The sequence below is a fragment of the Elephas maximus genome, chromosome 3, assembly GCF_024166365.1.
Source record: "Elephas maximus indicus isolate mEleMax1 chromosome 3, mEleMax1 primary haplotype, whole genome shotgun sequence".
NCBI lineage: Eukaryota > Metazoa > Chordata > Mammalia > Proboscidea > Elephantidae > Elephas > Elephas maximus.
The window spans coordinates 50277445-50305326 of record NC_064821.1 but is presented as its reverse complement, the minus strand read 5'-3'; the positions used below and the strand labels follow the sequence as shown (position 1 = coordinate 50305326).

The following is a 27882-nucleotide window of genomic DNA, read 5'->3' as shown; positions in this document are numbered from 1 at the left end:
GTCAAAGAGGGGTCATAGGGAGAGGGGGGCGGGGAGGACCCAGGGAGGGGCGGGGTTCGGGAGGGGACAAGAGATCGGGGCCCCCAGTTTCGGAACCTCGGGGTTGCCACCTGCCTCCCGGCAGTATGCCGAGCACTCCCTCACACCGGGGTCCCCGTCGCCACAGCAGGGCAGTCCAGCTCCCCTTACCTGGCTCGGCTGCTCTGCCTGCTCTGAGGAAGCCATCTTTCTGAGGCCTGACTAATCTATCGCCGCTGGGCGAGGCTTCTCCCAAACGCCTTCGCTCTGGCTTTCCCGCCCAGACTAAAGTAGCCGGAATTGAGCCGGTCGATGGGGAACATAAAGGGGAGGGGGGAACCGGGGTGTCCAGGTCACCTCGCACAATTTCCACTAGGTCTCTGCTTTAGAGGAAGATCCGAAGTCTATCCTTTTTGTATTGCTGTGTGTATAGTATTCTTATTGAATTAAATCTCTGCCCATCCTCATAGTGCCTTGAGCACACGTAGTGACTCGCTAAGTATTAATTGAATGGGATGAAACTTGAAAGTTAAATTTTAGTACCGTTTATTGAGCGCCTAGTATTTCCCAGGAACTTTGTTATGTGCCGGAAATAAATGCAAGCCCCAGTCACTGTTCCCAAGCCCAGGCACACACAACCCCCCTGCAAAAAAAAAAAATTTTTTTTTTACAGCATTGATGTGCTAGAACTTCGGTAAAAGGGTAGGACTATTGGCGAAACACAGAAGAGGGAGCATTTGCGGGGGGGGGGGGGAGAGGCTTCTACTAACCGTCATTGCTTTATAGCTGTCGAGTTATTAGGTTTAAAACTAAATGTGACATTACGTATTTGAAAAGCGATGTGTACGTTAGAATTATTGTTCAGCTCATATTGTAGTTATGTTTTGACCAATTGTGGAGTACTCATAAGGACGGCATATGTCAGGGTTGTATCCTTTGACCATACTTACTCAATCTATAAAAAATCTATACGCCGAGCAAATAATTTGAGAAGATGGACTATATGCTCCTTGGAAACTCTTAATGGGCAGTTCTACTCTGTCCAATAGGGTCACTATGAGTCCGAATGACTCCACAGCACTGGGTTACTGGGTGGGACTATATGAAAAAGAATGCAAGAACACAGCATCAGGTTTGGAGGAAGACTCATTAACAACCTCTGATATCCAGATTACACAACCTTGCTTGCTGAAAGTGAAGAGGACTTGAAGCACTAACTGAAATGATAAAGGTCAAAGATACAGCCTTCAGTATGGATTACATCTCAATATAAAGAAAACAAAAATCCTCACAACAGGACCCATAAGCAAAGTCATGATAAATGAAGAAAAGACTGAAGTTGTCAAGGATTTCATTTTACTCGGATCCACAATCAACATCCATGGAAGTAGTAATCAAGAAATCTAACAACTTATTGCATTGGGCAAATCTGCAAAAGACCTCTTTAAAGTGTTGAAAAGCAAAGATACCACTTTGAGGACTAAGGTGCACCTCACCCAAGCCATGCATGCAAAAGCTGGACAATAAATTAGAAAGACCAAAAAAGAATTGATGCCTTTGAATTATGGTGCTGACGAAGAATACTGAACATACCATGGACTGCCAGAAGAAGGAACAAATCTGTCTTGGAAGAAGTACAGCCAGGATGCTCCTTAGAAGCAAGGATGGCAAGACTTTGTCTCATGTATTTTGGACGTGTTATCAGGAGGAACCAGTCCTTGGAGAAGGACATCATGCTTAGTAAAGTAGAGGGCCAGTGAAAGAGATGAAGAACCTCAGATAGATGGATTGACTCAGTGGCTGCAACAATGGTCTCAAGCATAGCAAGGAATGTGAGGATGGAACAGGACCAGGCAGTGTTTTGTTCTGTTGTACATAGGGTCACTATGAGTTGAAAACAACTTAGGGGCACCTAACAACAACAAGGACATAAGGGTACTCATAAAAGCAGCATCAGGATTGGAGGAAGACTCATTAACAAGCTGCGATATGCAGATGACATACCTTGATTGCCAGGAATGAAGACAACATGAAACACTGATGAAGGTCAAAGACTACAGCCTTCAGCATGGATTATGCCTGAACAAGAAGAAAACGAAAATCCTCTCATGTAGACCAATAAAGAGTTCCCTGGATGGCACAAATGATTAAGCACTTCCCTACTAACTGAAAGGTTGGCAGTTCGAATCCACTCAGAGGTGCCTTGGAAAACAGGCCTGGCAATTTGCTTCCAAAAGGTCACCGCCTTGAAAACCCTATGGGGCAATTCTACTCTGCACACATGGGGTCACCATGAGCTGGAATCGACTCAGTGACAGCTAACAACAGACCAATAAATGGCATCATAATAAATGAAGAAGAAATTGAAGTTGTCAATGATTTAATTCTACTTGGATAAACAATCAACACCCATGGAAGTAGCAGCCAAAAAATCAAACGACGTATATGCATTGCATTGGGCAAATCTGCTGCAAAAGATCTCTTTAAAGTTTTAAAAACCAGAGGTGTCACTTTGATAACTAAGGTGCTCCTGACCGAAGCCATGGTCTTTTCCTGCCCCATATGCATGTGAAAGTCGGACAGTGAAAAAGGAAGATGGAAGAATTGATGCATTCAAATTGTGTTGGTGAATATTGAATACACAGTGGACTGCTGGAAGAATGAACAAATCAGTCTCAGAAGAAATACAACCAGAAAGCTCCTTAGAAGCAAGGTTGGTGAGATTTCATCTTGCTTACTTTTGACATGTCATCAGAAGGGACCAATCACTAGTAAAGGACATTATGATTGATAAAGTGGAGGAGGATGGATGAAGGTGAGGGAGGCCCTTGGTGAGATGGATTGACACAGTGGCTGAGACAATGGCCTCAGACATACCATGAAGAGGGCACAGGACTGGGTAATGTTTTGTTCTGTTGTATACAAGGTCACCACGAGTCAAAAGTGACTTATGAAGAGGGTACAGGACTGGGTAATATTTTGTTCAGTTTTATAAAAGGTCACCATGCATCGAAGCTGACTGGGCAGCAACTAGTAACAATAACATAAGGGTTGCCTCAATTGACAGTCCCCTTATAAAACACTGTTTTAAATGCCTAAACTTTTCTTATGAGATATTTCTTCATGCAAGTTTTTATAACCAAAATGTGAAAAGGGACTGATGCATGTTGTTTACATAAAATGTCTCCCCCCCTTTTAAGTGAGGAACTTTTTTGATTTTTTTTTTAATTATTCAAATTGTAAATGCTAGTTCTCGAACGGGGAAACAAACCAGACGTTTCCATAAGTGGTAGTATTAGAACAAAGATGAACATATTGCCAAACGGCATCTGGAGAATCCCCAACAGTGCTGTGATTTGCTCTTCCCCTTTGCTCTCTGATTTCTTTGCAGCCTTAATGTTTATATCTTTTTATTCAAGCATTTTGTTCTGAGGGCCCAAACCCAATTTGCACAGCTAAAGCAGGGAATCAAATGGGTGGAAATGTGTGGGTATCTTATGTTACTTTTTTCCGTGTTTCAGCCAGACTGAAAACTACACTCATCAATTTTCAAGTCAGTCTGAGGTTTGGAACATCTTAGGGATCTTTTCAGGCTGGAAAAGGAAAATCAATTACACAGTGCAATGACCAACTGTCTTATTTATGTATGGTGGCACAGTGGTTAAGAACTTGGCTGTTAATCAAAAGGTCAACAGTTAGAATCCACCATCTGCCCCTTGGAAACCCCATGGGGCAGTTCTACTCTGTCGTAGGGTCGCTATGACTCGGAATCAACTCGATGGCAATGGGCTTTTGTTTCATATATACAAATAAGAGTACGGTAAAAACCCAAGGGATTCCAAATGCCTGTATTTCATATTGCAAAATAAATCCCTATTGGCCTCATTTGTGAACATGCAATTGCAACTCTGGGTTTTTTTTTTTTAAGCAAGGTTGAAACAAACTCCTGTTGCGCTTAATAGCGCGATTTAAGGGGAACTGAAGTCCGCTTGGGGCAGTTCTACTCTGTCCTGTAGGGTCGCTATGAGTCAGAATTGACTCAACGGCACTGGGTTTGGCTTGGGTTTGGGTTTGAAGTCCGCTTTGGATGGAGAGACTACCACTCCCGGCATGCCCCGGGGCCGCACACGTGATTAGAGGCGACTAGAACTACATCTCCCGGAGTGCCTTGGTCCCACGGGTGATTTGAGGGAAGAGAACTACATCCCCCGGCATGCTGCAGGGGTGGGGGGACCGCAGCACCGAGCTTCCCTGACTTCTCCCAGTCCTTCAGGTCCCACCTTGAAAAGGATGGAGGTGACTGAGGGTACCGGGGCTCCTGAACCCGGCGAGATCCGGGCACTGAAGCCATGTCTGCTGCGCCGCAATCACAGCCTCGAACTGCATGGCGTGGCGGTCTCCTGCCTCGAGGAGCTGAGAAGCAAGGGTTAGTACTGCGCTGGGGCAGGGGCTGGGGAGGGACCGGGCGGGAGAGGAAGTCGGGCGGGGACCGGTCGGGGTTCGAGGGGCGACCTGGGCAGACTTGAAGGGCCGGTGGAGCCTTGGGAAACGGCACCGAAATAACTCGGCGTGGGTATAGCGCTTTACAGGTTTCGAAACGTTTCATAGTCGTTTACAAGGCGCTGAAACTTTATCTCAGGTGAGACTCTTAAATGTGGAAAAAAGTAGACGGGAAGAAATATGCAAATTTAAGAGGCTCGACTTAGCTGTCTTGCCTAGAATTATACTGATTTCTGACCATATCTAGCCCAGTGTATTTCTGTCACTCTGAATCGTTAAAATGGTACTGGGGGCCTCCAGCTGAGCCACCGGGGGGCGGATTTTCACCGTCAGCTCCGGCAGGTACCTGTACCGGAAAGAGGGAGCGGCTTCTGACTGTCCTAGAAGTCCAGACAGAGGAACGGTGTTGAGTGTTGTGTGTGACTGAGATGACAGAAGTTCTGAGCCCTAGCCCCATGTTGTTACTAGCTGCTTGACCTTGCACTAGCATCTCTCGACCCTCAGTTTTCTCATTGGAAAATGGGGTGTAATAGTTCCGGTGCTGCTTGCCAGGACTGGTAGGACTCTCAACAAGAGCTGATATATTGAGATGATATATTCAAATGACTTCCAAATGTTATAAGCCATATATGGTTAAACGAGTGAGCTATCCCCAGGCATATAGTCACAGTGTGTGTCAGTACACTGCTTCCTCTTTAGAGACACTTAAGTTCCAACCAGTTATCATACAGAAGTCTTTCAAAGACTTAGGAGCAGCCAAAGCATTGCACATGTTCTGCTGATATGGCTTTTGCTGTGTATTTATTTTCTGGCATTAGGTTACTTAAGTCTGTGAGGGTTTCTTTTTTTTTTTTTTGTCACTGAAAAATGCATCCGTCTGGATGTACTTGGTACAGAAGCTTGTGTAAATGCTTGTGTTCAGTGGAGCTCGGCCTATGCAAGGCTTGCTTGCTTTTCTACTGCTATTTGGGTGGTAGACAACATTCCCTAAAGATATTTATAGTCTTTGCTACTTCTGCCTACTTTTGTCTCATCACCATCACTAAAGTGGATGGGACAGAGCTGCCCTGGGGAAAGCCTCTTGTGTAGTGATAATAAAGATGAAAAGAAACTGATACAAACTTGTTTCTCTTATGCTTTCCTATAGATTAGAAAAGCTGCAAAGAAAGATGCTACAAAGATCAAAAAGTTTGTTTGTTTTTTTTTTTTTGACATTCAACACACCAGAGAATTTAAGATGGCTACTGAATAAATGAAAAAAAGATTACTCATTTACAAGGAGCCAAACCAGACTTTGGTATAGTTTGCTGTATACCGAAAGACTTGAGTGCCTCTTGTGTGTAGTGTAGAATACCTGTAGGAAACACATTTCCAAGAGCAAGACTGGATTTAAATCCTGATTCTCTCACTTAACTAGCTTGGGCAAGTTACTTAACCTCTCCGAGCCTTGGTTTTTTCTCATCAGTAAAATGGGAATAATAATAGCACCTACCCTCTAGAATTGTTATAAGGATTAAATATTGTAGATGAAAAGCACTTAGAACAGTACCAGGCATGTGTTAAGTGCTATTTCTATGTCAGTATCAGTAGTTGTGGTTGCCAGTAGTTGAGGTTATAATTTCCTTACGGATGTGAATTTGCTCTTTGGATCTTGAGTTCTCTGAAGAGCAGAATTTTTTAGTTGCCAAATATTTTATCTCTCTCAGCTTGTGACATTCTGGCCATTGATAAGTCCTTGGCACCAGTCACCCTGGTCCTGGCAGAGGATGGCACCATAGTAGATGATGACGATTACTTCCTGTGTCTGCCTTCCAACACTAAGTTTGTGGCATTGGCCAGTAATGAGAAGTGGACATACAACAATTCAGGTAAGAAACACTGGCCATATCTAAAATGACCTGTGTGACACAACATCCATCACCATTAACTTCATTGCACAGCCAGCTGGTTGCTGTTTGTCGGGCTGTTTAAGCATGTATGCAGCAAACATTTTCTGAACTCCTTCTGTGTGCCACACATGGTGTTAAGTCCTAGAGGTAAAAGTGAGTGAGATGGAGGCCCCATTCTCGACTAATTCACAGACCAGTTAAAATGCAGCGTGGCAGAGAGATCAGTACTGCAAGCCGAAGTCAGGCTGCCTGGGTCTGAATCCTGGCTCTGCTGTTTATTAGCCATGTGACTGTGGGCAAATTACATAGCCTTTCAGTGCCTAACTGAGATAATAATTATAGTACCTATTTCCTCAGATTGTTGTAAGGATAATATAACATAATATGTATTAACCAGGGTTCCTCAACCTTAATCCTGTTAACAGTTTTGACCGGATAATTCTTTGTTGTGGAGAACTATCCTGTACACTATAGGATGTTAAGCAGCATCCCTGGCCTCTACCTATTAGATGCCAGCAGCATCCTTGTCTTAGTCTTCTAGTGCTGCTACAACAGAAATACCAGAAGTGGACGGCTTTAACAAAGAGAAATTTATTTCCTCACAGTCTAGGAGGTTACAAGTCCAAATTCAGGGTGTTGGCTCCAGGGGAAGGCTTTCTGTCTCTATTGGCTCTGGACAAAGGTCCTTGTCCTCAATCTTCCCCTGGTCAAGGAGATTCTCAGGTGCAGAGGCCCCATGTCCAAAGGACGCACTCTGCTCCTGGTGCTGCTTTCTTGGTGATATGAGGTCCCCAACTCTCTGCTAGCTTCCCTTTTATCTCTTGAGAGAAAAAAGGTGGTACAGGCCATACCCCAGGGAAACGCCCTTTACACTGGATCAGGGATGTGACCTGGGTAAGGGTGGTTTTACAATCCCACCCTAATCCTTTTTAACTTAAAATAACAATCACAAAATGGAGGACAACCACACAATGCTGGAAATCATGGCCCAGCCAAATTGATGTACACGTTTTTGGGGGACATAATTCAATCCATGACATTCCACCCTTTGGTCCCCCAAAAATCAATCCTTGCAACATGCAGAATATATTCATTCTATCATATCATACCAAAAGTCTTAACTCCAAGTCCAAAATCCAAAAATTCCTCCTCTTCTGTGAAATCTAGAATACGAGTTACCTGCTTCCAAAGGTACAATGGCAGAACAGGAACAAGCTAGACATTTCCATTACAAATGGGAGAAATTGGAGGGAAAGAAGGCATAAGAGGCACCAAGCAAGTCAGTAGAAAACATTGCATTAGTCCTCAAGACTTTGGAAATAACCCTCTGTTCTCTGAGACTATTCACACAATAGCTCTGCCCTCCAGACTCTAGGTATTGGCCATACTCTTTAGATTCTGAGTGGAAGCCCCTCGGCCCTGGGCTTCAGCTCCACCTTCCAGGCCCACTGGGACAGCAACTCTGCTCCCTTGGCTTTAGGTGCACAATTCTCCTAGTCCATCTGAGTGGCAACTCCACCCTTAGAAACACCAGAGGCCATGGCTCCACCCTTTGAAACCCCAGAGGTCAAGGCCATACCTCTTGAAACTGAGGCAGCTCAGCTTCCTGTGTTTCTTGTCTCTTCAGCTTCCGAGTCCTGGTTTCTTGCCTCTTGGCCCTCTGGCCTCATGCCCACATCTGGCCTGCTGGGACAAGTGTTTGAAAGCTCTGTAGCTCCACCAGTAAGTGCCTGGAGGCACCGCACTCCACCAGGAAGCCTCCTGTGCACAGGCACTCAGCTGTTTTGCCCCGTGGGTCAGCTCCAGCACTGTCTGGCCCTGGTCTCCCGGTTCTGCTCTTCGCTGATTCTCTGCCGCTGCGGTTTCTCTGCTGCTGCTGGCCCTCTGTTGCTGCTGCTCCTGTATCTATTCACAGTTTCAAAACCGCTTCCATGTTATAGCAGCACCTTACTCTCTTGGTACCAAATTCTGTCCTAGTCATCAGTGCTGCTATAACAGAAATACCACAAGTGGATGGCTTTAACAAAGAGAAATTTATTTTCTCACAGTCTAGTAGGTTACAAATCCGAATTCAGGGTGTTGGCTCCAGGGGAAAGCTTTCTGTCTCTATCAGCTCTGGAGGGAGATCCTTGTTCTCAATCTTCCCCTGGTCGAGGAGCTTCTCAGACTCAGGGACCCCAGGTCCAAAGGATGCGCTCCGCTCCTGGTGCTGCTTTCTTGATGGCATGAGGTCCTCAACTCTGCTTGCTTCCCTTTCCTTTTATCTCTTGAGAGATAAAAGGTGGTACAGGCCACACCCCAGGGAAACTCCCTTTACCTTGGATCAGGGATGTGACCTGCTAAGGGTGTTACAATCCCACTCTAATCCTCTTTGACATAAAATTACAATCACAAAGTGGAGGACAACTACATAATACTGGGAATCATGGCCTAACCAAGTTGATATATACATTTTTGGGGCAACATAATTCAGTCCATGAAAACCCTCTTCCCTAGTTGTGGCAACCAAGTGTATCCAGACTTTGCCAAGTGTCCCCTGGGGGGCAGAATGGCTTCTAGTTGAGAACCATATATAAACTGATATAAACCATTTACATGTTACCTGGCACACAGTAAGGAATAAATGTTATATCATCACCATCACTATATCTATCAAACTGAAGGATGAAAGGCTAGAGAAGTATCCTGAGGGAAATGCCTCTACCACTAAATTGAGGAAATTGCCCTTTAGCAGTGGCCCTACCAGCCACCTTTGTACTTGAACCCTAGGGACAGCAAACAATGGGTGCAGCTCCCCCAGTTACGGATAGGATCAATCCCCAAGCACAGGAGAAGCACTGGTGAGAATGAATACTTTTGTAGACAAAAATGGTAACACCTAGACACACAAAACTAACTAAAAGGGAAATGTGGGATCCTGGGTATGCAGGACTGTACTTTGGGTTTAATGGCTTCTTCCCACAGGAGAACGCAGGGTGGTTTCACATGGAACTAAATAGAAGATGGAAGAAGAGGGAAAATTAAGGTTCTAGACAGGGATTGGCTTTCCTAGGAATCTTTGAGAAAAAGTATTTCTTCCACCACTGAAATCACTCTACGTGGCCAAGCAGGGGGATGGGCAGACATCCTGAAGATGCTCTGTGTGTCTGTTGGGGGCAGCAGTGAAAGTGGTACTTCTGGGTACTATGACTGTGACTGGTGTTTTCTCCCATTTATCAGATGGAGGCACAGCTTGGATTTCCCAAGAGTCCTTTGATGTAGATGAAACAGACAGCGGGGTAGGATTGAAGTGGAAGAATGTGGCCAGGCAGCTCAAAGAAGATCTTTCTAGCATCATCCTCCTGTCAGAGGAGGACCTCCAGGTAAGCCACCCTTTCTAGCATCATCCTCCTGTCAGAGGAGGACCTCCAGGTAAGCTACCTCTTCCAGCTACAGCAGCACTCATCCGCCTCTGCAGTGCCAGCACCTTCTTAGCGTCCACGCATCTGGCCACGATAATTTCATTTCTCCTGTTTGTTTTTTTTTAATTTTTATTGTACGTTAAGTGAAAGTTTACAAATCAAGTCAGTCTCTCATACAAAAATTTACATACACCTTGCTAAGAAAATACACTCCTAATTGCACTCCCCCTAATGAGACAGCATACTCCTTCCCTCCACTCTCTCTTTTCTTGTCCATTCAGCCAGCTTCTGACCCGCTTTGCCCTGTCATCTCCCCTCCAGACAGGAGCTGCCCACATAGTCTCATGTGTCTGCTTGACCCAAGAAGCTCACTCCTCACTAGTATCATTTTCTATCCCATTGTCCAGTCCAATCCCTGTCTGAAGAGTTGGCTTTGGGAATGGTTCCTGTCTTGGGGACCATGACCTCTGGGGTCCTTCTAGTCTCAGTCAGACCATTAAGTCTGGCCTTTTTACGAGAATTTGAGGTCTGCATCCCACTGCTCTCCAGCTCCCTCAGGGGTTCTCTGTTGTGTTCATTTCCCTTAATTCTTAATTGTTGTATAATTCTCAAATCACAGTTAAGAGTCTTCCTTTTATAGTTCTTGCTTTCACGTAGAGTAGTAATTTTTTTAACCCTCACCCTGTGTCAGAATCATGTTTTTAAAAATACTGATGACTAGCCTTAATCAGGTGAACTCTGGGGGCTGAGAGTGTACTGTTTAGGGATATGGAGTGGGCTGCAGAGTTGGAGTAGCTGGGTTCAGATCTCAGCTCCATCCATATGACTTTGAGCCAGTAACCTAACTTCTCTGCTTGCATTTCCTCTTCTGTAAAAAATTGGGGTATTAGTTCAGAAAATATGCATTGAGCCCCTGCCCTGAGCCTGGCATGGTTCTGTGCTTTGGGGTTACGGTGGCGAACAAGCCACACAAGGGAACTTGCTCTAACAGAACTCGTGTTCTGATGGGAGGCTAACAACAAGCAAGCAAGCGTTTCAGACAGGGAGGTGTGCAGAGAGCAACGAGGGGGCTGCTGTAGATTGGGAGATCAAGGAAGGCCTCTAAGAGGGCGGGATTATTTTTTTAATTTATAGATTTGTTTTAATAGACTTTTTTTTAGAGCAGGTGTAGGTTTACAGAAAAATCGTGCAGAGTTCCCGTATATGCCCTGTGCCCCTCCACACGGTTCTCCTGTTATTAACATCTTATATTCCTGTGGTCCATTTGTTACAGCTGAACCAATCTTGTTACATGATTATTAACTAAAGATCACAGTTCATATTACAGTTCACTCTTTGTGTCGTATAGTCCTATGGGTTTTGACAAATGCATAACATCATATGTCCACCATCAGAGTATCATACAAAATAGTTTTAGTATTTATTTTTTTAATTAAAAACCCACAGTTAATTGGGGAAAAGATAGTCTTTTTAACAAATGGTGCTGGCATAACTGGATATCCATTTGCAAAAAAATGAAACCAGGACCCATACCTCACACCATGCACAAAAACTAACTCCAAGTGGATCAAAGACCTAAACATAAAGACTAAAACGATAAAGATCATGGAAGAAAAAATAGGGACAACGTTAGGAGCCCTAATACAAGGCATAAACAGAATACAAAACATTACCAAAAATGACAAAGAGAAACCCGATAACTGGGAGCTCCTAAAAATCAAACACCTATGCTCATCTAAAGACTTCACCAAAAGAGTAGAAAGACCACCTACAGACTGAGAAAGAATTTTCAGCTGTGACATCTCCGACCAGCGCCTGATCTCTAAAATCTATATGATTCTGTCAAAACTCAACCACAAAAAGACGAACAACCCAATCAAGAAATGGGCAAAGGATATGAACACGCACTTCACTAAAGAAGATATTCAGGCAGCTAACAGATACATGAGAAAATGCTCTCGATCATTAGCCATTAGAGAAATGAAAATTAAAACTACGATGAGATTCTATCTCACTCCAACAAGGCTGGCATTAATCCAAAAAACACAAAATAATAAATGTGGGAGAGATTGGGGAGAGATTGGAACTCTTATACACTGCTGGTGGGAATGTAAAATGGTACAACCACTTTGGAAATCTATCTGGCATTATCTTAAACAGTTATAAATAGAACTACCATACAACCCAGAAATCCCATTCCTCAGAATATACCCTAGAGAAATAAGAGCCTTCACACAAACAGATATATGCACACCCATGTTTATTGCAGCTCTGTTTACAATAGCAAAAAGCTGGAAGCAACCAAGGTGTCCATCAGCGGATGAATGGTTAAATAAATTGTGATATATTCACACAATGGAATACTACGCTTCGATAAAGAACAGTGACGAATCTGTGAAACATTTCATAACATGGAGGAACCTGGAAAGCATTATGCTGAGCGAAATTAGTCAGAGGCAAGAGGACAAATATTGTATAAGACCACTATTATAAGATCTTGAGAAATAGTATAAACTGAGAAGAACACATACTTTTGTGGTTACGAGGAGGGGAGGGAGGGAGGGTGGGAGAGGGTTTTTTACTGATTAGTTAGTAGATAAGAACTACTTTAGGTGAAGGGAAGGACAATACTCAATACATGGAAGGTCAGCTCAACTGGACTGGACCAAAAGCAAAGACGTTTCCGGGATAAACTGAATGCTTCAAAGGTCAGCGGAGCAAGGGTAGGAGTTTGGGGACCATGGTTTAAGGGGACTTCTAAGTCAATTGGCAAAATAATTCTATTATGAAAACATTCTGCATCCCACTTTGAAATGTGGTGTCTGGGGTCTTAAATGCTAACAAGCGGCCATCTAAGATGCATCAATTGGTCTCAACCCACCTGGATCAAAGGAGAATGAAGAACAACATCACATGATAACTATGAGCCCAAGAGACAGAAAGGGCCATAGGAACCAGAGACTTACATCATCCTGAGACCAGAAGAACTAGTTGGTGCCCAGCCACAACCAATGACTGCCCTGACAGGGAGCACAACAGAGAACCCCTGAGGGAACAGGAGATCAGTGGGATGCAGACCCCAAATTCTCACAAAAAGACCATACTTAATGGTCTGACTGAGACTAGAGGAATCCTGGCAGTCATGGTCCCCAAACCTTCTGTTGGCCCAGGACAGGAACCATTCCAGAAGACAACTCATCAGACATGGAAGGGACTGGACAGTGGGTAGGAGAGAGATGCTGATGAAGAGTGAGCTACTTGGATTGGGTGGACACTTGAGATTGTGTTGGCATCTCCTGTCTGGAGGGGGGATGGGAGGGTAGAGAGGGTTGGAAGCTGGCAAAATTATCACGAAAGGAGAGACTGGAAGGGCTGACTCATTAGGGGGAGAGCAAGTGGGAGTACGGAGTAAGGTGTATATAAACTTATATGTGACAGTCTGACTTGATTTGTAAACGTTCAGTTGAAGCGCAGTAAAAGTTAATAAAAAAAAAAACTTATATGTGACAGACTGACTTGATTTGTAAACGTTCACTTGAAGCTCAATAAAAATTAAAAAAAAAAAAAAGAAAGACCAGATTTGCTGGCCTGACAGAGACTGGAGGAACCCCGAGAGTATGGCTCCCAGACACCATTTCGCTCAGTAATGAGGTCACTCCTGAGGTTTACCCTTCAGCCAAAGATTGAACAGTCCCGTCGAACAAAACAAGACTAAAGGGGTGCACCAGCCCTGGGGCAGGGACTGGAAAATAGGTGGGAATAAGACAGCTGGTAATAGGGAACCAAGGGTTGAGAAGGGAGAGTGTTGACATATCATGGGGTTGTTAACCAGTGTCATACAATAATGTGTGTACTGTTTGATGAGAAACTAGTTTGTTCTGTAAACCTTCATCTAATGTTCAATTAAAAAAAAGATCTGACACAAAACCATAAAATAAAGCAAATGACAAAATGCAAAAAAAAAAAAAACCATTGTCATCCAGTCAATTCCAACTCATAGTGACCCTATTGGACAGAGTAGAACTGTCCCATGAGGTTTCCAAGAAGCAGCTGATGGATTCAAACTGCCAAACTTTCGGTTAGCAGCCAAACACTTAACTACTGTGCCACCAGGGATGCCTTTATGTGGTTCAAAATCCAAGAGGTGCAAAAGGAGATATAAGTAGCCAAGAAGTGGAAACCACCCAAGTATTCATTATTTGATGAATAGATGAATAAAATTGGGGTATCCATACAACGGAATGTTATGCAGCCGTAAAAAGAAATAAACCACTAATTAATATATGCTACAACGTGAATGAACCTTGAAAACATTATGCTATGTGAAAGAAGCCAGTCACAGAAGGCCATACATTGTATAATTACACTTATGTGAAGTGTCTAGAATAGGTAAATCCATTGAGACAGAAGGTAGGTTAGTGTTTGCCAGGGGTTGGGGGAGGGGAGAATGGGGGAGTAACTGCTTAATGGGTCCAGGGTCTCCTTTTGGGGTGAGGAAAATGTTTTGGAACTAGACAGAGGTGACAGTTACACAATGTTGTGAGTTTAGAACCATGCTCAACAGTTTCAGCAGTTTGATCTTTCTCTTCTAAAGACTATTTTTAATCTAATTACTGTATATGCAAAAACATTGAGCCTTTTTAAAAATTATTATCCTAGCAGATTTAGGATGTTAACAAGTCAGCTCTCCCGCACTTCACAGACCAAACATGTTATTTAGAAACTGGATGTATGGAATAGAACCTCAAATTCCTTTAAAAAAAAACCAGACTTACTAGACTGGTTGAGACTCGAGGACTTCCCAAGACTGTTGCCCCGAGATACTCTTTAAACTTTGATAACGGATTGACTCACACAACAAAGAATACCACTGAGTACTTTGCTCCTTTAAAAAATCTATGAGACCAAACGGCCAATAATTACTTTAAAAGAAAGATGAGAATATAAGCAGGCAGGGAAACTAATGGAAACCGAACAACCAGAACAGAAATAATGACAATGTTCGTGCACTGTAAAGAAATGTAACCAGTGTCACTGAACAGTTTGTGTAGAAATTGTCGAATGGGAACCCAAACTGCTGTTTAAAACCTTCACCGAAACACAATATTATTTTTTAAAAACTAGGTATAAGTTACAGTTTAGAGCTTTAGGGTTTGATTTTTCTATATGATCATGTACAATAAAAAATGTTTAAGGTTAAAATTGTTAAAGGAACTTTTGCTTAAAACAACCTTGTATTGATACATTGTATCATATAGCTTCTCCATTCTATCCTACAGAATTGAATTTCTTGATATCATAGTTTTGTTTTTTTTTAATGGGACACTAAGGTGTTGTTTTACTAATTTTTTCACGAGAAAACATACATGCCTCTCTGCTGACTCTCAGTCAGTCATATTAGGTAGCTTTGGGAAATAGATGAAATGAGCCTCTGAGATTGATGTATTTGAGAGATAGAGTGCCATGCTCAGGATGTACTTTTAGATTTCTTAGAGTCCCTGTCTCTTTATTAGGTGCTCATCGATGTCCCATGTTCAGACCTGGCTCAGGAACTCGGCCAAAGCTGTGCTGCAGTCCAGGGGCTCCAGAACACCCTCCAGCAGGTGCTTGACCAGAGAGAGGAAGCCCGCCAATCCAAGCAACTCCTGGAGCTTTATATACGGGCTTTGGAGAAGGAGGGCAGCATCTTGTCAAAGCAGGAAGGTAGGACTCTTTCGTTGGGGGTGTTACAGTGAGAGCCAAGTACTTATAGAGCATTTCCTGGAAAAAGAACAAAATTTGACAATGCAGTCAAACACTCTGAAGCCCCAGCTGCCAGGATCTTGACATGTTTATCCCTTGCCTGACGTTACTCTGGGTGGTTCTTTGTGTAGCTGACTAATTACTCAGTGTGCTGATCTCGATCTCATGCTTGCTTTGTAGAGTCCAAAACTGGGTTTGTTGAAGAGGTGGATGCAGTCGACATGGGTACAAGCAGAGAGATGTTCTCTGGAGTTACACTCACAAGCCAGGTCCTTACCGTGCTGAAGGAGAAGCCTGCTCCAGAACTGAGCTTATCCAGTCAGGATTTGGAGGTGGGCGAGAACCAGGGACCCTGAGCTGCAGGAATGTCTTGCTGTAGAGGTGGAGTATTACAGTGCAGAGGCTGGTAGGGGATTGTTTTTTCACCTCTGCAGATCGTGAATCTTAGCTGCCAATTCACCTATTGTATGTCATAGCATTTATAGACATCTCATTTAACCTAATTCCAAATAGCTATTTAAAATACGCACTTCCTCAGCTCATCTAGCATTATCCTCTGGTCCAGGGTCAGTAGTGGAGTGACTGAACCTGACAAGGAGGCGTAGCTGGACTCAGGCTTCTGAGATGGCTTCCAGTTCTGTCAGTGGTTGAAGAAGGTACATAGTAAATCCTGAGGCACATAAGGAAACACCCCTTGAGGGGGTCACCTTGTGCTGGCTGAGACAGGGGAACTAGAAACTTGATGAAGGGAAGCTATCAGGATGGGTGTTACCGTATTTCTTATTGTTCATCCTCTTCCCTGTCTGTCGCCACATACCTTCCTGTTAAAAAGGAAGGAAACTGATTTGAACTTGGCTAAATTTCCTGTAGGTGGGTGACTTTAGAGTTGCTCCAAGCAGTTTTTTTTCTGGAGACCCTTTCCTGTTGTATGGTAAGAAAAGGCATGTGACAATTTAATATGAAACAAACCCGGTGATGGCATTTCAGCATAAAGACATAGCATAAATCAGTGTTGCCAAATGCTCCTCTCCTAAGGAAAGGCAGTAAAGCAGCACACAGGGGTAGCAGAAGGAGTGGTTATCAATGATTCCTGTTCTTGCTGCAGTTGGTTACCAAGGAAGACCCCAAAGCATTGGCTGTTGCTTTGAACTGGGACAAAAAGAGAACTGAAACTGTTCAACAAGCCTGTGAGCAGGAGCTCAGCCTGCGTCTACAGCAGATACAGAGTTTGCGGTCTCTCAGGAGCGTATCAGCAAGGAAGACTTCACGGCCTGGACAGCTGCAGAGTCCGAAACGAGCTAAGCAAGACCCCACCTAGCTACAGCTACAAGGAAACTCTGTGGCCTGGTTTTTGTTATCAGGAAATACCTTTAGCCAGATTCATTGACACCTACAGACTACTCCATACCCTGCCTTAGGGCATGTTCTGGAACAGGCTGGAAGGCTGGCTTTATAGCCCTCCAGAAAAGCCTTTACACATCTCAACATATGCCCTTCCACCTATTTTGAATGATACACCATAGCTGCAATAGCCATATCCCATTTCCTCTGATTACATGTTCTTATGCTCCATGTTTAAAAGTCACTGAAGGACAGTAAAAAGGAATTGTCATATTTTGGATTCATTGTCCTTGTTCTGAAGCCCTGATGGTGCAGTGGTTAAGAGTTATGGCTGCTGACCAAAAGGTCAGTGTTCGAATCTACCAGCCACTCCTTGGAAACCCTGTGGGGCAGTTCTACTCTGTCCTGTAGGGTCGCTATGAGTCGAAATCGACTCAGCAGCAACAGGTTTGGGGGTTTTTTGGTCTTGGTTCTAAAGGAGTACCTGGGTGGCACAAATGGTTATCATGCTTAGCTGTTAACCAAAAGGCTGGAGGCTTGAGTCTGCCCAGAGGCACCTTGGAAGAAAGGCCTGGCAATCTACTTCTGAAAAATCAGCCATTGAAACTCCTGTGGCTCACACTACTCTGGCACAAATGGGGTTGCCATGAATTGGAATGCACTGGACAGCAGTTGGTTATTAGTTGTACTTTTAAAGACAGAGGTTGTCCTTGTTCTAAAGATAGAACTGCAAAATTATAAACAAATAATGGTTTATAGAGAAGGTGATAGAATAGAGTGTTGATTATGGCTGAAAACTTGTTTCCCAAGTTAATGAATATTTTCGTTTGTTTAAAGGCATATATTAAGTTTGCAGACCATAGGGACATACAGATAGTGTAATTCACCATTTCTAATATCTAACTCAGTATTGTGAAATTAGATCTGTTACCACTGTGAAACTCTTTTCAGTATTCTAATATGTTTTATCAGCGGGGGGTATAAAGGTCATTAAATTCCATTTCCAAGTGATATGGCTCCAGTCTCTCCGGGTGGAATATACCTCCTAGTTCTGTACAAACTTGTTTTTTGGGTTTTGCAATCCATGGTACAATCCCCTTGCAGGGAAAAGATGGTTTATTTGTCATTGACTTCTTTTAAGCAGGCTTAGAGAAAAATAGAATTTTTCTATTTTTAAGAAATATGTAGCCGGATAGAGATATATAGCTGGTTATTAAGTAAAGAAATAAAACAGTTTAAGTCCTAGGGTCAAGTGAGAGAGTTGGTTAAGAAACAAACAGAACAAAAAGGACTGTTTGCTTCTCTGTGATCTTAAAAAACGAGGGCTGAGATCTGTTTGGCATCCCTACTAATGCCTTACACCATTGGTTCTTACCCTATTAGCCCTCACATTTCCTATTTTAGTAGCATATTTTGTAATTCCTTAATTATCCTAAAATGAAAGCCATAGTTGATAACCTACTATCTTAGTCATCTAGTGCTGCTATTACAGAAATACTACAAGTAGATGGCTTTAACAAAGAGAAATTTATTCTCTCACAGTCTAGTAGGCTAGAAGTCCAAATTCAGGGCGTCAGCTCCAGGAGAAGGCTTTCTCTGTTGGCTCTGGAGGAAGGTCCTTGTTATCAATCTTCCCCTGGACTAGGAGCTTCTCTGCACAGGAACCCTGGGTCCAAAGAACATGCTCTGATATGAGGTCCCCTCCTCTCTGCTCACTTCCCTTTCCTTTTATCTCTTGTAAGATAAAAGGTGGTGCAGGCCACACCCCAGGGAAACTCCCTTTACGTTGGATCAGGGATGTGCCCTTAGTAAGGGTGTTATAATCTCACCCTAATCCTCTTTAACATAAAATTGTAATCACAAACTGGAGGACAACCACACAATACTGAGAATCATGGCCTAACCAAGTTGACACATATTTTGGGGGGCACAATTCAATCCATGACAACAACCTACATATATACTTTCAAAAGCACCGATGTAAGACCCAAGATGTAGTAGTACAAAAGAAGCAAAGGAAGATAATATCTAATAAAATGACACGGATCTCAGTATGTCACTGTCTGGGCATGACTATACCAGAAGGCACAATGAAGCTGTCAGGTGCTTGTTGGAAATCATGAATTTGACAGGTGCAGACTAGCGTAGGTGTATAGTGATTGCCAACTCAAATACCACAAGCAGTACTGCCCTTGGTAATAGGATTTTCTAAAATGGCAAAATTCTGGATAAAGAATAACATACCTCCCTTCATTTACAAGGTAGCTGCATTCCTAGAAAATCCAGGGTATGTGGAAACTGCAAAAAGTACGAACAAACACATGAAAAGATGCTTGAAGCCATTGGTCATTAGAGAAATGCAAATCAAAACCACAATGAGATACCGTTTCACCTCCACTAAGATGGCTGTGAGCAAAAAAATGGGAAACAACAGGTGTTGGTAAGGACATGGAGAAATTGGAACCCTCATCCATTACTGGTGGGATTGTAAATGATACAGCCACTGTGGAAAACAGTTTGAGGGATTCTCAAGTTAAACATAGAATTACCATATAATCCAGCAATTCCACTCCTAGGTATATACCCAAAATAATTGAAAGTGGGAATGTAAACAGATACTCGTACACCAATGTTCATTGTGGCATTATTCACAACAGCCAAAAGGTAGAAACAGCCTAAATGCCCATCAGCAGATGAATGGATAAATAAAAAGTGGTGTATCCATTCAGTAAAGTTTGACAACCATAGAGAGAAATGAAGTCCTAATATATACTACAACATGGATGAACCTTGAAAACATGCTGAAATAAGTCAGTCACAAAAGGACAAATAGTATATGATCCTGCTTATATGAAATGTCTAGGTTAGGCAAATGTATATAGAGTATACATTAGTGGTTACCAGGGGCGGGAGGGTGGAGACACTGAGTTCCTGTTGAGGGTGATGGAAAAATTTGAAAACCAATAGTTTGTTGTACAACAATAGATGGTTGTACAACATGATGAATGTAATTAATGTCATTGAACTGTACATGTAGAAAATGTTGAAATGGCAGATGTTTTATATATATACATATCTAATATATAAATATGTATATACACTGTAAAATCTACATGCTACTGCAAAAACTCAACTACAAAAAGACAACTCAAAAAAAATGGGCTAAGGACATGAACAGGTACTTCACTAAAGACATTCAGGTAGCTAACAGATACGTGAGGAAATGCTCACGATCATTAGCCATTAGAGAAATGCAAATTAAAACTACAATGAGATTCCATCTCCAACAAGGCTGGCATTAATCCAAAAAACACAAAACAATAAATGTTGGAGAGGTCGTGGAGAGACTGGAACATTTATACACTGCTGGTGGGAATGTAAAGTGGTATAACCACTTTGGAAATCGATTTGGCACTTCCCTAAAAAGCTAGAAATAGAACGACCATATGATCCAGCAACCCCACTCCTTGGAATATATCCTAGAGAAATAAGAGCCTTTACACAAACAGATATATGCACACCCATGTTCATTGCAGTGCTGCTTAAAATAGCAAAAAGATGGAAGCAACCAAGTTGCCCATCAACAGAAGAATGGATAAATAAATTATGGTATATTCATACAATGGAATACTACACATTGATAAAGAACAACGATGAATCCGTGGAACATTTCATAACATGGAGGAATCTGGAAGGCATTATGCTGAATGAAGTTAGTCACAAAATATTGTATGAGACGACAATTATAAGAACTGGAGAAATAGTTTAGAGAAGAAAATATTTGATGGTTACGAGAGTGGGGAGGGTTAGGGGTATTCACTAATTAGTAGACAAGAACTATTTTAGTGAAGGGTAAGACAACACACAATACAGGAGAGGTCAGGAAACTGGACTAAACCAAAAGCAAAGAAGTTCCCTGAATAAACTGAGTGCTTCGGAGGCCAGCATAGCAGGGATGGCGGCTTGGGGACCATGGTTTCAGGGAACTTCTAGGTCAATTGGCATAATAAAATCTATTAAAACATTCTACATCCCACTTTGGAGAGTGGCATCTGGGTCTTAACGCTAGCAAGCAGCCTTCTAAGATGCATCAATTGGTCTCAATCCACCTGGAGCAAAGGAGAATGAAGAACACCAAAGATATCAGGTAATTATGAGCCCAAGAGACAGAAAGGGCCACATAACCGGAGACTACATTAGCCTGAGACCAGAACTAGGTGGTGCCCGGCTACAACCAATGACTGCCCTGACAGGGAACAACACAGAGGACCCCCGAGGGAGCAGGACAGCAGTGGGATTCAGATCTCAAATTCTCATAAAAAGACCAGACTTAATGGTCTGACTGAGACTAGAAGGACCCCAGAGGTCATGGTCCCCAGACCTTTTGTTAGCCCAAGACAGGAACCATTTCCAAAGCCAACTCTTCAGACAGGGATTGGACTGGACTATGGGATAGAAAATGATACTGGTGAGGAGTGAGCTTGGATCAAGTAGACACATGAAACTATGTGGGCAGCTCCTGTCTGGATGGGAGATGAGAAGGCAGAGGGGGTCAGAAGCTGGCCAAATGGACACAAAAATAGAGGGTGGAAAGGAGTGTACTGTCTCATTAGGAGGAGAGCACCTAGGAGTATATAGCAAGGTATACTAAATTTTTGTATGAAAGACTGACTTGATTGTAAACTTTCACCTAAAGCACAATAAAAATTTAAAAATATATATACATATATATGTATATATATTTACCACAATAAAAAAAAAAACCTGCAAAAAATATTTTGTTTATATATAAAATTAGGTTTCAGGCTAAAATAATTTTGAACATCTACATGAATGGCCAGCATGACACTCAAAAGTCACATAGATTTGGGACAATTCTTCGTTATGAGATTCTGTCCCATGCATTCCAAGAAAACAATGGTCCCGACCCCACCTACTCAACACTAGTAGACCCTCCAGTTTTTGAGACAACTAAAAGCATTCCCACACATTTTCAAAATTCCTCGCCGAGGGTTATTACAGCAGTTTGCAGGCTATACTACACTTGTCACATTGGAGCCTCACAAAACACTGAGCGAGGCAAGGCAGGGCTTGTGAGCTCTCGTTCGAGCCAATGAGGAGAGCTGGACTCAGCGAGGTTCAGTGACTTGCCTCATGTCACAGGTCTATTTAGAAGATCCAAAGTCAGGTCTTTGGCTTCTAATTCCAGTGCTCTTTACTGCTCCGTATTTTCTTTTAGTTCCACACACCACCCATTCTGTTCTACATCCAGATTACTGTTTTTTTTGTTGTGTGTGTGTTTTTAAGTGACATTTTAATTGGATGATTTCCATAAGCTATATACACGACGTATCTAACCTTCGCAATTCAGTGACATTCAAAACATTAAGTCACAGTTCTGTGGGAACGGAAGGCGCACTGATGGCTGTACCTTCTAATCCTGGTTGCTCTTGGGGCAGGGGGTGGGGCCAGATTTTGTTTTGTTTTTTAACCGAGCCCCTCATTTCAATGTACAAAAGAATTAACTCTGATATTAAATTGTATTGAAACAAAATGGACTAAAAAGCAAATACTACTGTATGTTGGGGTGGGAGTGGGAGGAAAAAATGAGGCCAAAGCAGGAGAGGAGGCAGTGGGCGGAAGGGGAGTTCTGTGGCTGTGACCCCAGGTAGTCACTCACAGTGGTCCCTTTTTACTTTTGGTGGTCTCAGGAAGGTCCAGTTTTTCCTTCTCTTTCTTCCCTTGTGTCTGCTTAGAAATTTCACCAGCTATCCACACAACCATCTCAACTTTCCTCAAAGTTTTTCTGCCACTCCCTTTCTCATTTGGCTTTTTCTCGAGCTTCAATATAATAAGTTGGAGTCTACTCCAACTGGAAGAGAGCTAATATACCTACAATATAATTGCCAGAAGATTCCTAACCACAGTCGTGCTGCTGGTGTAGGAGCGATAAGCTTCAATGAACATCAGTAAAGAACCCCTGGATTCTAGGAATAGTGAATGGTATCTCTATTCACCAATTTTATTGACACCTCCATCTTTGTTTGCCCTACTGAATTAAAAATACTTTCTTAAATTGTTTCTATCAAATATACAGTAGCACTTCAGTTGACTGGACTGGGTGTTGGTATTGATATTCTGTACTTGGTGAAGCAAACTCACCAAGCATCTCGGCTGTGTGAGATAATGGAAAAAACCACTATGGGTTTTGGCATGAGACAAATCTGCCTTGAGTCTAACCTCTTGGGATCTTAGTCTCAGCAAATGTAAGGTTAGCGGAATGTCCCACAGCTGGAAAGATTAAATGAAGCGATATATGAAGCAGAGCATAGTACCTAGCACATAGAACAGAGAGTGGTTCTTTTTCATCTACTCAGACAGGGGCAGAGAGATGGGGGCGGGAGCAAAGAAGGAGATGCACCTTGGGGCCCAGGTCTATGGGTTCACAGAGCAAAGACCTTCATCTGCAAACTCTAGACCAAATGTGTAGTGAGAGGTCACAAACACATTATGTTGCCCCTGGTACCGATTACCTTCCCAACCCCACTGTGCCTCTAGGCTTTCTAGAATAGAAACAGCAGCACAGCAATATGTCTAAAAATAGGAGATCAGTAGTGAGCAGGGCATGGCTGTCCTTATGGAAGGAAAAAATAAATGTCAAGGAAAGCAGCTGGGACTAATGAACTCCGCATTAGCTGTATTCCATTCTTTCAACTTAAGTCAAATGTCGGTCCCCATTAGGCAATTGGCTTTGACAGGAGCTGTGCTAATTACCACTTACCAATCTTTAATTTCTGGGTAAAAGCAAAAGGAAAAAAACTAATGGATTTTTCATTTTCCAGAGAGAAAGGAATAAAATAATAGTAGTCTGTAAAAAAAAAAAAAAAAAAAAAAACTGCATTAATTACAAGAATTATTAATGTGCCTTTACTAACCAGATTATTTAGCTGTTTAATTTCCTAATTATTCTTTTTTTTTTTTGCCTTCAGGGTTTTTCTCCTCATTTTATTTGGAGAGTTTTGCTTTAAATTGCTTTGGCTGTATCTTATATTACTTGAAGTCTTTAAGGACCTTGGAAATGATTTAGTCTGAGCCCCTCGCTACTATCTGAATCATCTGTACAGCTCTGACAAGTGTGGTCCTCAGCTTGTTTGGAAAACCTCCAATGTGGGTGCACTAAACAATGGGCAAGGTGGGTAAATCCCACATTCATTGTTCACTGAGTGGTAAAGATCAGCATGAATCCAGTTCCACCTGGAAGTAGATCCAGTCCTCACCTTCCCACATCTGTGCTTATTGCCAGCGGCCCAAGTGGCACACTCTCTCTCAAACAGCCAGCCCCTCAAAGTTGCATTGGAGCTCACAAAGTTAGAAGGACTATGTCCTTCAGGCTGCCAGATAGGCAAACACCAGCCTCTGCTAGTTCTGCTGGCCACCTGTGTTGCTGTTGTTGTTGTCAGGTGGTGTCGAGTCAGTTCCGACTCATACTGACCCTATGTACAACAGAACAAAACACTACCCAGTCCTGCACCATTCTCACAATCCTTGCTGTTTGAGTCAATTGTTACAGCCACTGTGTCAATCCATCTCTTTGAGGGTCTTCCTTTTTTTTTGCAGACCCTCTACTAAGCATGATGTCCTTCTCCAGGGACTAGTCCCTCCCGATAACATGTTCAAAACATCTGAGACAAAGTCTCGCCATCCTCGCTTCTAAGGAACATTCTGGCTCTACTTCTTCCAAGACAGATTTGTTCATTGTTTTGGGAGTCCATGTTATATTCAGTATTTTTTGCCAACACCATGATTCAAAGGCATCAATTTTTCTTTGGTCTTCCTTATTCATCATCCAGCTTCTGCATGCATATGAGGTGATTGAAAATTACACTTGAGATGTTTCAACAAGCAGATGCAGTGCAGGAAGTGCTCACTTGTCTATACCAAGAAATTTGGAAGACAGCTATCTGGCCAACCAACTGGAAAGTTAATCATAGATCCTAGATTTTTATTCAGTATTTCCCCATATCATGTTATAAGAACTATCACCAAAATTTTTTTTAGCTTTTTCTCCGCTTCTAATTATTTTAATAAGGCAAGCACATGTATTATTGAACTATGAATGGAAAGTTAATATATATTTTTATTAAGTTTATGAGAAGTAAAACCAGTTGCCGGTGGTGCAGATGGTTAACGTGCTTGGCTGCTAACCACAAGATTGCCGGTCCAAGTCCAGCCAGAGGCACTTTGGAAGAAAGGGCTGGTAATCTACTTCCGAGAAAAAAATCAACCATTGAAAACCCTATGGAGCACAGTTCTACTGTGACACACATGGCGTCTCTATGAGTTGGAATCAACTCAACAGCAACTATTTGTTTTTTTAATGAGAAACCAGAAATAGTAGGCTGCCCAGAATGTTCTTCTTATTAATACGTAAATGATTTTTCCTTTTCTGATTTGTTTAAAATGGGACAAATCCACGGAAGGAGCTACTGTTATGGAAATGTGGGTTATCCCTTCAGCAAATGCTGCTTAAATCACATTTTTAAGTATGTCCTGTGAGCTTACTGGTCTGAATTTCCTAAAGCCTGGAGTAGTTTGCTGTCAGCCCTGAGATAGACTACCAATGGATTGCTGTTGAAGGCTGATGTTACACTCAACTCTTCCACAATGGTCGAGGATCTACTCTGGTTCCAAATACTGGAAATAATAGCAAGAGAATAAACTCGAAGTTGCGAAGGTCCTGATGGCCCAGGTCTACAAACTTGGCTGTATTAAACTACCTAAAGCTATACTTTAAGTCTGCCAAAAACCTCATGGTAGGAATTTACCATTTTATGCTAACTTATTAATCATGAGCAAATTAACATGCAGCCAGTGCTGTCAAGTCCCCTCAACTAAGGCAGACAGTATTATTACTGTGGAGTCCCTGGGTGGTGTAGTACTGACATAAAGGTTGGCAGTTCAAGTTCACCCAGAGGCACCTCAAAAGAAAGCCTTGACAAAATAATTCCGAAAAATCAGCTATTGAACACCCTTTAGAGGACGGTTCTACTCTGACATACACAAGACCAACATGAGTCAGAATCAACTCAACAGCAACTGGCAGTTTTTGCTACATTACTAGCCTCATTATCCTTCATATATTACTTAATTAAAAGTTAAAATTTCCAATCTTAAGGACTGTACATGTATAGCCCCAATTTAGGCTGCAAAACGATGTGCAGTTTTTTCACCTAGAAAAATCTTAGAAGACAAAGTTCTGAAGGTTGGCTGGCCTTTCAGGCAGGCATCTTCCACCAGTGCACTGACCCAGTTACTGGTCTCTGAAAGCTGCTGTGTTTGGAAACGTGGATGCTATTACGGCTCTTCCCTCACATTATACTTTACTCAGCCAGTAATTATGAATATGAGCTCAGCTCTGTGGAAAACAGAATAGAATGGTCAGCAGTCCTACTCTGTGAGCCTGCTCCCCTGGAGTCCAGAGAAGAGGATAGTACAGTGCATTCCGCCAGCCTCTGCCCTTTTTTCCCATGTTCGGCCTCTACCTTCAGAAAATTTCCGTAACCCCAGGTGTGAATTTTATCAATTTTAGTTTAAAAGTTCTCTGAATTTTAAACTAAGTTCTAAAGTTTCACATCTGAAAACCTTCACACTGGAAGTTTCCTTTAGAGTCTACAATTCAGAGTCTTAAAAAACATTGTGTTTTCAAGCAAGATTTCAGTGCTATGGGAGAGAATTAAAGGTTGGATAAGGGTTCTGAAACTAAGGGACCTGTTCAGTCCCAACTTCATCTGAGCAGACCCAAGTCTGGGTCACTGTGCAGTTTGGCAGCTGCTCTGCATTACATTGCAGTCAGTGGAAACATTTTCCCTTCTTTCAACCCTCATTCACTGTCACCTCTGTGAAAATTGTTGAGGAAAGGGGAAATTAATATGACAATTATATACACAACACGTATCTACTTATCACTGAACGAAGTCTGGATACTTGGGACAGACTGCACTTTGATGTAGGCAGGCTACAGGGAGGGCAACAGCACTGATCATTGTGTTTGGTTTGGGATAATACTTTTATAAGGAGTCCCTGGGTGGTGCAGTGGTTAAAGCCCTCAGCTGCTAACCAAATGATCAATGGTTCGAACCTACCAGCTGTTCTGTGGGAGAAAGATGTGGCAGTCTGCTCCAGTAAAGATTACAGCCTTGAAAACCCTATGGGGCAGTTGTCTTCCCTATAGGGTCGCTGTGAGTTAGAATTGACTCAACAGCGGTGGGTTTGGTTTGGGTTTGGGTGGCACAAACATTTAAGTACTTGTGTACTAGCCAAAAGGTTGGCAGTTTGAACCCACCCAAAGGTGCTTCAGAAGACAGACCTGGCAATCTGCTTCCAAAAGGTCACAGCCTTCAAAACCCTACAGAGCAGTTCTATTCTGCACACGTGGGGTTGCCATGAGTCAGAACAGACTCAACTGCAACTAACAACAAAAAACTCTTAGAAGTAGACTTCAGTCCTCACAGAGCAAGTTTGAAGCTCCATGAAAATAATTATAAGAAATTAACATAAGGACTCTAATCAAAATGGGCATTTCCTAACGGCAGGTTTGAATGTTCCTCTTTAAGCACATCAGCATGAGGCTGGTATCTGTTCAATAGCATAACATTTATTTAAAATTCATTTTAGTTAAAACATGGGGAATAATCATTCTGCTCTTTGAGCACAATGTGAAAGAAAATTTGCTTTTAATGTGAGGAAAATATTTTTTAAATTAGACACTGTACATCAAAATAAACTAAGATGTTATACTGAACTCTGAAACATGTAGCCTTTAGCTATTTTACATCGAAGAAAGGAGGATGGAGATAAAAGCTTCCCAATGGCTGCACTGAGGATGGAAGTAGTAAAGCTACAAAAAAATTTTTTTTCCCACCAGGTACAAGCAAAATGCTTTATTAACCGAACTAAAGAAGGTAAGAAAGAGATAGCACTGTGTAGAAAAG

At 42.4% G+C, this 27882-nt stretch overlaps 2 protein-coding genes across 4 annotated transcripts in view; one reads left to right on the top strand and one right to left on the bottom strand.

Annotated features, from left to right (window-relative positions):
• The window catches only part of PEX14 (peroxisomal biogenesis factor 14), a 162608-nt gene extending 162377 nt beyond the window's left edge, over positions 1-231 (bottom strand). For both annotated transcript variants that reach the window (XM_049877893.1, XM_049877894.1), the window contains exon 1: positions 190-231. In XM_049877893.1, the coding sequence (XP_049733850.1) occupies positions 190-225 (36 nt within the window). In that variant the 5' untranslated portion in view covers positions 226-231. The remainder of the gene's footprint in view (positions 1-189) is intronic.
• Positions 232-4218: 3987 nt separating this feature from the next.
• Positions 4219-17902, top strand: DFFA (DNA fragmentation factor subunit alpha). Of its 2 annotated transcripts, XM_049877891.1 has the most exons (6): positions 4220-4444; positions 6225-6386; positions 9627-9769; positions 15322-15511; positions 15731-15882; positions 16656-17902. In XM_049877891.1, the coding sequence occupies exons 1-6, from the start codon at positions 4309-4311 to the stop codon at positions 16866-16868; spliced, it is 996 nt and encodes a 331-aa protein (XP_049733848.1). In that variant the 5' UTR covers positions 4220-4308; the 3' UTR covers positions 16869-17902. The 2 variants fall into 2 exon arrangements, with proteins under 2 accessions (XP_049733849.1, XP_049733848.1); XM_049877892.1 differs by lacking the exon at positions 6225-6386 and having other exon boundaries at positions 4219-4444.
• Positions 17903-27882: the final 9980 nt, after the last annotated feature.

Coding starts and splice junctions, on each gene's coding strand:
- DFFA (XM_049877891.1), top strand. CDS start 4,309: ATGGAGGTGACTGAGGGTACCGGGGCTCCTGAACCCGGCGAGATCCGG. Junction 9,770..15,321: donor TGTCAGAGGAGGACCTCCAG/GTAAGCCACCCT, acceptor TCTCTTTATTAG/GTGCTCATCGATGTCCCATG. Junction 15,883..16,655: donor TATCCAGTCAGGATTTGGAG/GTGGGCGAGAAC, acceptor TTCTTGCTGCAG/TTGGTTACCAAGGAAGACCC.